Source organism: Kogia breviceps, chromosome 4 (assembly GCF_026419965.1).
Source record: "Kogia breviceps isolate mKogBre1 chromosome 4, mKogBre1 haplotype 1, whole genome shotgun sequence".
Taxonomy (NCBI): Eukaryota; Metazoa; Chordata; class Mammalia; order Artiodactyla; family Physeteridae; genus Kogia; species Kogia breviceps.
In genome coordinates, this window is record NC_081313.1 from 93,632,478 (window position 1) to 93,642,899 (window position 10,422).

At 36.1% G+C, this 10,422-nt stretch overlaps 1 protein-coding gene across 3 annotated transcripts in view; it reads left to right on the forward strand.

Annotated features, from left to right (window-relative positions):
• Positions 1-1,351, forward strand: part of KCNN2 (potassium calcium-activated channel subfamily N member 2) — a 445,540-nt gene extending 444,189 nt beyond the window's left edge. For all 3 annotated transcript variants that reach the window (XM_059061877.2, XM_067031464.1, XM_067031465.1), the window contains one exon: positions 751-1,351. In XM_059061877.2, coding sequence (XP_058917860.2) covers positions 751-1,038 — 288 coding nt within the window. In that variant the 3' untranslated portion in view covers positions 1,039-1,351. The remainder of the gene's footprint in view (positions 1-750) is intronic.
• Positions 1,352-10,422: the final 9,071 nt, after the last annotated feature.

Consider the following 10,422-nt stretch of genomic DNA (forward strand, 5'->3'; position numbering starts at 1 on the left):
GCAAAATTCTCTAGGACACCAAAAGCATTTTCCTATTTCAAACCACTTAGTTCTGATTCAGCCATAGCCAACAAGGTGGATTGGTAACTTTAGTGTCTCCCCTAACTTTTATTCTCAGTAGTTATCTATAAAAATGCTATTTAACCCAATGGAGAGCCTGTAATTTGGAACATAGGAGAGCAAAAAGATATTTAGGAATTTTTAATTGCTTTAAGCTAGTAAATTACTTGATCAAATCAGTTTGTCCTAAACTTCATTCATATTCCACGCTCAAAATTTCTGCTACATCCCAATACCATCTGTACTATTATGTATTGTTCTTTAAATTGGCTTGTTTTTAAAAATCAGCCTTGCCCTAATTAGTATTACATGTTGCAAAATGAATTTGACATGCTAAACTTTTCTAACAACCATTAAAATATTTACATAAATATAAAATCGAAAACATGTTTGTCTACCTGCACACCACCTAAAATCCTTGGACATACCACCAGCAATACCTGCACACCATTTTCTGCAACTGGATCAAATTAAGGCCTGAGATCTTTCTTTCCGAAATCCTGGCATTGAATGGACACACTGAATTTGCTTTGCCAGGTCAAGTGTTCAGTTAGCTGACCCCACTGTTGCATTGCATGTCACCGAAAGGAGACCAGCCCTCAAGCTCTGAGAGTTGATAGTTTGCTTCCAGGGCAAGTGTAATGAAACCTTCACTCTTCATCTCTCTATTCTCTCAATCCTATTTTCTAGACCCAGAACATCATGTATGACATGATTTCCGACTTAAATGAAAGGAGTGAAGACTTTGAGAAGAGGATCGTTACCCTGGAAACCAAATTAGAGACTTTGATTGGTAGCATCCATGCCCTACCTGGGCTCATAAGCCAGACCATGAGGCAGCAGCAGAGAGATTTCCTCGAGGCTCAGATGGAGAACTACGACAAGCATGTCCCCTACGATGCTGAGCGGTCCCGGTCCTCGTCCAGGAGGCGGCGGTCCTCCTCTACAGCGCCACCAACTTCATCAGAGAGTAGCTAGAAGAGAATCAGTTAACCACAAAATAAGACTTTTTGCCATCATATGGTCAATATTTTAGCTTTTATTGTAAAGCCCCTATGGTTCTAATCAGCGTTATCCGGGTTCTGATGTCAGAATCCTGGGAACCTGAACACTAAGTTTTAGGCCAAAATGAGTGAAAACTCTTTTTTTTTTCTTTCAGATGCACAGGGAATGCACCTATTATTGCTATATAGATTGTTCCTCCTGTAATTTCACTAACTTTTTATTCATGCACTTCAGACTTTACTACTACATTATATGATATATAATAAAAAAAAAGTTAATTTCTGCACATACTTGTTTGGTCACTTGAGGTTTCTAAAGGTTCACTTCTCACATTATTTTCAAGGTGAAATGACTGATTATCACCTGATGCATGTTGATCATTTTTATTTCCCAGTTTGCCAGTTGGAAGAAACTTTTCAATTACTCCATACCCTAGTCACTAAGACTTTTCTCTCATTATGAAGTATTATAGTCAAAACCGTTTGACCCAGCCGGCCTACTATTCTTTCTTTTTGAGTTCACCATGTCTCATTTCTAATTCAGTTTGTTTCCAAATTATGTGGAAAGTGATGCTGTTACATCAAAGCCTATATATAAACTAGGGGCACAGATGCTTTCAAGAATTATTTTATTCCCAGTTTACCAGCAAATTTACTTGAAGAAAGTATCAAGGTACACCACTGTCTATGAACTAATGTTGCAGAATTTTAGATCTAAACTACTTATTTCATCTCTTCACATGTATTTATTTATCATGAGGGACCCATGATGCACTCTAAGTGTTTGGATTACACACATGCCTATTCACATATACATGTGATTGCGTAGCTCCTAATAGCATAATCAACATAAATGAGTGTAACTCTTAACATGCCACATACCACCTGGCAAATGGTCTGTACTCTTGGTCTGTGCTTACATGTTTGGTACAGGGAGGTGAATGGCAACTAGTAAATGTCACAAGTTTTATTACGCTTGTTTCATGGGCAGTTAAGATGGGTTTCTGTGAAAGGGAACTGGTTAGTTACTTCTGCAAACACATCTCTTTCCAAATTTACTCTACGAATCCAGTGGATTTAGAAAAACCACCTTTGAGGTGACAGCAGTGTGGATTTCCCTCACATGGTGGTCTGGAGAGTCCACAGGAAGAGCTGGTCAGGGGTAAGGGTAACACATCGTAAAAATAAGGCTTCATTTGGAAGCTCTTAAACCTACCCTCTTGGGTTGGCTTAAACTTAAATATGACTCCTTCATTTTCAGAGAAATCTGCTTTGGCCCTCTTCTCCTTTATTCTACACCATACCCTTTGGTCTAGCTTACGACATTGCAAGTTGCTAGTATACCAAGTATTTTTCTTCTTTAACACAAAACTAGAGCTATACATTCATCACCTTGCATAATTCAATGAACATAATCACTTTCATAACTATTCTCTATAATTGAGGCAAAAATCAAACATTTCCATTCAACATCAAGGACATAAAAGTTTGATTCCTGTAGATTGCTTGAGAGTCACTTACCATTTATTACCCATCCAGAGTGGCTGAAAATGAAGTTCTTTCACACATCTTATATATGTCAGTGTAGGACAAAGCCTGGAAATAAGTGAAAGAAAAACTATTAGAGCACTGCTTACCAGAACATACTGCTGAGTTAAACGAACTGCAAAATCCTACTCCATCAGGATTTCTACTTCATGGATGAAATAAAAAATTTTCTTTTATTTATTCTGGGTAACATACAAGAATATATCAAGTATTTGGTGTGAACACTGGATGTAAGGAAGAGATATTGTGAAAAGATGATTAATTTCTTGCAGTTGTTGCAGTTAGTTCTTGTATATGCTAGCTCTACTGTGACTAAAAGGCCGAATAGCAGATAATTCAGTTTAATTATCATCTTACTGATCAATTAGCCCCACCATCCCAGAATACTAGAAGATAAGGGCAAGAATAATGTATTGTTCCTCTGGCTGAAGAAGAGAGAAGAGAATGTGAGTTTTAATTTTAGATTTCATTGTCTGCTGTTTATTCTCTCATTCCCAATTAACTGCAGCTCATGTAGGATGTAATTCTTTAGTCCAAAACTGATCTTACTTTTTCTGTTTCTTTATGCAAAGTATATGAAGACTGGTGATGATTCAAAAAAAGTGTATGATCTCTTGTTTCTGTATTTTAAACAATACCAAATAACCACAATTTTCAAGAGGAGGTGAGGACTCATCTGTTGCACAGACCTTGTGGTCAGCGATTTGCTGAATGAACCCAACTCTACCTGATATTACCAAGCCTCTCCCCATGGCTTTGAACATTAAGAAAGATCCCCTGAGGGCTCCTTAGATAACCAGTCTTTAGTGAGATCTATGACTTTCTCTAATTTATACTTTGTTTTCCAAAATTTCTAATGTTAATTGAGTCTGTTACACTTCAACCTACTGCATCCTAGCCTGTCTTTTCTCTACAGCCAGTACCAGAACATATGTCCTCCACAAATCATTGTGAATTACAATAGCACCACCTTCCTCAATAATTTTCTTCACTTCCCCTACTTATACGCAGTGTCATGGGTTAGCCACTAGAAAGAAGACTCTATGCTCTCAAAAAAAATGATGAACCAAAGTCATAACAGGTAGTAGATCTAAAAATTTCATATGCTTTCTCCCTAATTTCACCTCCATTGGCAACAGTTTTCCAAGAGACTCTCCATCAAGGTATCTGTAATGATCAAATAATTATATTCCAAAACAATATGGGAACTGGGAGAAAAATCTGTTAGTTAGGTTTCATTCAAATCTTGAGAGATGGATTAAAGTTTTACATCCCTACTGTCTTTCAACTTTGCACAGTCTTGAGAAGTAGAATGACAAAATGGAAAGAATAGGGGGTTAAAACAAGTCAGAATTGGATTTGGAACTGAGATCTGCTTCTTGGTATAGCTCTACGTACTTGAACAGCCTTAATCCTTCTGAGCCTCCTTTTTCTCATCTACAAAGGGAATATAAAAAGACACAGATATCAGTGGAGCTCTGTAAAGCCTGGCATCTATTTTACCAAATGATGGTAGGTATTCTTAATGCTATTTCCAGTATAAGGCAATAAATATTAAACACCCCTAAAATATTACCTACCTTATTATAATTTTAATACCTCACAGTAGAAGTTATAAATTCTCCCCCTTACCTAATTAATTCTTAGAACAAGTTACTGGACTCTGGATTCATTTATTAATTTCCTGATGCTATCACTGTTTTTTGTTTAATGTGGTCCTAGAATATCAACAGGTATATATGCTCTTTGTGATTCTGTCATACTCTTACTTCTTGCCATCCCAGAAAATCTCTTCACAAAAATGATCCAGAAATGCTGATGGTGATTGTGCCCTATGCTTAGGACTTGGAATACTTGATTACGGGTGTGCTGGTACTGTCAACCAAGACTTGGACCAAAAGGCTCACTTCCTTTTCCAAATCCATCCCTATAGGCTCAAGTCTATGAGCCTTCAGATACTTATCCCTGTCTGTATAACCCCCCATGACACAGCGTGTGTGTTCTCGCTGAACTGTCAAGGCAATCTATTCAGAAAAAATGATCAGACTGGTGGTTTGACAAATAGACTCCTGGAAGATGTGAGGCTTGGAGCCCCTGCATCAATGGGGATGACACACGGAATTCTTTCCTCACTGTCACTGTTGCGAGAGGCTCTCCTGGGCATGCCCTATTTCAGTTTCTTAGGCCAGGAAACAACAAAAAAGCCCTGTCAGTGATGCTTTCTAATACTTCTTCTATTAAATATGTCACAAGTCAGTGAACCCAGAAATGGAAAATATAATGTCACAGATATTTCTTATTTTGAACTGTTAGAAATACTTTGAATTCTTCCCCACACCCTAGGCTTTTCTCCAGTTATGGGTTTTCCTCTGACCCAATGTTCTTGCTGTCCCTACATGGTAGCGGGGGAGGGGAAGCAGCTACAAAAGTAATTAGAAACTAGTGGGCCTGCTCATCCTGGCAGTGTTAGGACTACTGGATTCGAGCTCGCTCAACTTCAGATCCAGCTAAAAGTTGAGTGTGAGGAAGGTAGTGGTTCACAGACCACAACCAAGTAGGAAGCTGAACAGAGGGATACTTCCACTCCAGGCCTCCCACTTTCTTAATAACTTGCCTCCTCTACTCCTTGTTAGGAAAGCAACTCTTGCCTCTCTCCATAGCCCAGCTGTTTAGTTATCAATTTCCCTGCAGTCATCTACCATGGCCAAAAAAAAAAAAAAAAGAAAAGAAAAGAAAAGAAAAATCTGGAAACAAGATATTTCTTGTTAATCAATCCTAACACTTAAAAAAAATATCTGGGGGCAGGGAAACCTAGTGACCTCAGCTAAGGTAAAAGAAGGAAAATATTTGAGGACTTTAACTCAAAGAAAAAATGAACATGCACTGTGGGATATTTTGCGGATATGAGGGACAAGGGACTCAGGTCACAGAACAAACTGTGTTCCCACCCATGCTCTGAGGCAAGGCCACCTATCACTTCTGCTAAAACTGGGCAGTTACTGAGCCCTCAGTCATACAGGCCAACACCTCACATGCTTACAGAGACTGTGGCCACCAGGCCTCCTCAGACGGAGGCTGAGGGGTGGGATGTGACAGTAAAATAAAGATATCGGCATCTTCACTGTAAAGAAAGAAAACTGCTTTAGGAAGAAGACATTTGGTACAGCATATAACAACAATCTAACACCTTCTGGTCATAACATTCTAAATCTACATTATTCTGTCTAAAAGCCCAGAATCTTCATCATGCCACCAACTATCCCTTTCAGGGGGCTAGAGTAGATGCAGCCTGTCTCTTCGGTTTTTACACATATAATGTGATGACGTGTCACTCTGAGTCTGACTACCTATCATCCCTCTAGCTCATTCATTCTCACTTTCATTTGTTATACTGCTTATAAATGGAATTGTTAGGTCAAACATTCATATTTTGGGGAACATAAGTCCAAAATTAGCCTTTCTGTTGGATAAAACCACGGTGCTTCAGAGAGAAAACTGACAGTGACCAGATAAAAGGCTTTAAGTGAGCCAATATTTTTATTTTTGAATTTGTAGACGGAAAGATATATACTATAAGGAAGTTTTGGCATCCCTTAAATATGACTGCAATAGGGCATTTTCACTTACTTTCTTTAAAACCTTAATTTTATATTACTTGTATATGTTCGAAACCATGTTCAGGGAGTTTGAGGATTATAATTCACTTAACACAGAGCACTGGCAACAAAGGTGTTATTGTTCTTAAATCAGGCTGCAGTGGAGAAAAAAAGGTAACAAAAATTTTCTAGTGATTGGGCAATATACCCAGTGTGAAATCCTTTGTACCTGCATTAGATTCCTGTCCCCTCTCTTTTCTAGAAAGAATCACATTAAGAGGATATTTTTTTCTGTATCAATAATAAAGAGGACCTGAAAGATTAGTAAAAAGGCAAATACTGCTTTTTAAGAAGCAGTGTTTGATTTTATTTGAAGATTAGAGGAAAAACCCTTTGTAACAGTATTTAATGAAAACTTGCTTACAAAAAGGATGAAAATAAAGGTATAACATGTGTTTTCATTTCTGGCTTTGATAATTAGAAAACTATAAATTAAAATGATTTTGAAAAAAAAAAACACCAGCAAGAAAGCATAAAAATGAGAAAGCACAAAAATGAGAAAGCACAAAAATGAGAAAGCACAAAGCAAGCAGTACAAAGTAAAATGTAACATGACAGCCTGACAAGTGCACAAGATGGTTTAATTTATACTCTTTAAGAACAGAAAATATAAGATTGAGTTCAACATAAAATGTATCCATGTGCTTTTCAGAAAAGACATAAAATTATAGAAAAAAGTTGAAACCCAAATGACAGCAGATAATTTAGGCTAGTGCAAACAAACAGAAACAGTGGTAGCAATATTCATTTCAGATTAATGGAATTTAAGAGAAACAATAAGAAGTTATAAAAGGAAGAGTATGTTAGATTGATCACTGAAGAGAAAGCTGACATGAATTGTATGCACTAAAAAGCAAAGCATGTAAAGCAAACCTATCAGAAATAAAAGGAAAAACAATTGTTGTGGTAGATTTTAAGATCCCTTTCAGCCTGGAGGGAGCAAATGAACCAAAAATTAATAGTCATGGTATCAAGAAAAATAAATATTATCAGAATTGGCCTAAGAACTAATAGAAACAAGAAAGACATAATTTTTAATAAATGACCTGGAGGAACTAGGTAGGCATTTTTAAAAAGATAAAACTAGTTCCATGCTTTACATCATACAAAAGATTAAACTCCAAATGAATCAGACAGCTCAAAGTGAAAACTAAAACTACTCAAGTATTAGAACACAACATGGATGAATTTCTCTAAAACCTAGGTATAATGAAAGGTTTTCTAGACTCCAGAGGCAATAAAAGACTGATTAATTTGGCTACATAAAAATAAAAGAACTATTGCATAGCAATAGAAGAAAAGATGGTAAGCAAACTTAAAAGAAGGTGATTAAACTGGAAGAAATATTTACAACATTTATCACAGACAGAGGACCAAAATCTCTAACATAGAGAAAGAATTCCTAAAATTGAGAGAAAAAGTTCTAAAACCCTGATAGAAAATCGAAAAATGGACAAAAAACAGATGACTTACCAAAAAGGGATATAAACTAATTCTTAAACAGATCACAAGATATGCATTTCATTCATAAGAGAAATGCAAATTAAAACTACACTGATATACCACTTCTCACCCATTAAACTGGCAAAAATTAAAAGTTTGACAACCTAGTTTTCTGGGAAGTGGGTATACAAGCGCTTCAATACTTTGCAGGTGGGAATGTCAAAGGGTCCAACCCTCTGGAAGGAAACTTGACAGTATTTAAGGAAACTACAGTGGATTTCTTTTTGAACCAGAAATCCTTCTTTTAAGTTTTTTCTCTGAAGATTTAACTTCAACATTATGAACGTATATACAAACAAGGTCATAAATTATAGCATTACTTGTAATTGCAAAACATCAGATACAATGTAAATGCCAACATTTAAAAATGTTTGTTCAAAATGGAATACCATGCAGCTGCATAAAAGACCAACGAAGATCTCCCTGAACAAATAGGGAATGACTTCCAGGATTTACTGATAAATGTCAAGAAAGAGAAGTGTAACCATATATATAGGTAACGGTATATATACATGTATAAAAAGAAGGAAAAATAAGAAAGATACACCTATTTTTGCAAAAAGAAATACTGTAAGGATGAGCCACAAAGTAATGAAACTACATCTGCAGGGCACAGGTGGGAATAGGGTGGAAGGGATGGGGAGGAGTAGCTGACACTTATCCATGCATATTATTTACAATTTTTACTTTTTGAATCATGTTAATATTTTTCTGCTCAAAAAATTCTATCAACAAGAATATGGGAAAAACCCTAAAATAGAAGACAAACAAAATAAACCTCGTTGTATTTCAAAAGAAAAATAGAACCATATCAAAGTGCGTGTGTTGAGGGGGGAATAACCTCAGTAATTTTTTACAATTTTTTATTTTGTACTAGTCATAAGTTTACAGAAAAGCTGAAAAAAACAAGAATTCCCTTATATCCCTTACTTTGCTTTCCCTAATGTTAACATCTTATGTAACCAGAGTATAATTATAAAAACAAATTAACATCGGTACAGTATCAACTAATCAACAGACCTTTAATAACCTCCGTCTAAAGAAATTTATTAGGCTTGCTTTTCGCAGTAGAGTGGGTTAGCATTTCTGAAACTACTTTCTGTATAGTGGAAGGTTGAGAAAATGAGTAAATCTACTGAGGACAGTGGGACCAGGTTTCTCACTGTTGAAGAAGGGAGTTACCAGTGCAGAATGGCATTAGGCTGGGAACAACCCTGTGCCACTGCAACGGAATTGGAGGCGTCAGTATGGATTCATGGATACAGAAATAGATAGAGATATATTTTTAAATAAACATATGTTTGTGTGCTTGTTTCCTAATTCTGTTTACCAAAAACACCTAGAAGCAAAAAATCCCAAACGTAGTGCTCCAATCTTGTATTCTTAAAACAAGTATCTGCTAAACACTGAATACCATCCTCCTTGTAGAAATGCAGATTCCAGGAATAGGGCAGGGAAGTTTCAGATAAGCCTGGACATCTTATGCCTGAAAGTAAGAAATATTCAAGTGAGAACATGAGGACATAAAAGGCACAAAGGCCAGCCTGAAGATGCACACATCAAAAAGCCATAAATCTGGGATAACTGGAGCATCAAAAATAGTGAATATTAATAGTTTATAACTCATTAAATTAAAAAAGAATGCATGAATCCATGCTTAATAAATAAAAAAACAACACTCTTCCTTATAGTGGGTGAAAGTTTGTGGAGAACAGTGTGGATTTTTACAAAGTATCAAAATATCTCCCAATACATTATTCTACTAATTACAAAGGGTTAACTGTAATTCTACTGTTGAAAGAAAAAAAGTAAAGAAAAACCTAGTGACCGCTTCCTTAACCAAGGAAACGAAGTAATATCACCAATAATGGTTCAGGCGAATGTCATATGCCTCCTGATATGATGCAATAAGGAGGGTGCATCATGTGTGTGATATTCCCGCCCAAAATGCACACCTGAATCTAGTGATGAGGAACTAGCAGGCAGTCCAAAGACACAGACCCAAAAAAAATGAAAATTGTTTTTTTTAAAAACCAACCTATACTCTTCAAAACTCTCAATTTTAGAAAAGACCATGAAAGCCTGAGGAAATATTCCAGATTAAGAGAAACTGAATATGTATAACAACTAAATGCTAGTCATATTTCTGGATTAGATCCTGGACCAGGAGAAAAAAACAAATTATGAAGGACATTTACAGGGAAAACTGGCAAAATCTGAATACGGACTATGGATTAGGTAATAATTTTGTATCAATCTTAAATTTTCTTATTTTGCTAAAGATATTGTGATTATAAATGACAAGGCTTTGTTCTTGAAAAATACACATTTAAGAATTTATCATAAAGGAGCTTAATGTCTTCAGCTTACTCCCAAATGATCCAGAAAAATATTACCTGTCGTGAGGCAGAAAACGGGGAGGGAGTGGGGGGTTGAAGGGAGACTGATAAAGCACTATGGAAAAAAATGTTAACAATTAGGGAATTTAGTTAAAAGCTATAGTAAAGTTCTTTGTATTATTTCTACAACTTTTCTTTAAGTTTGAAATTATATCTCAATTCTATCAAAAGGAAAGTATAGTCAATAGGGGGCAGATATACTAAGAAGAGTTCTTTACAGAAAATAAAAAGAATGGGATAGGTCTATATACA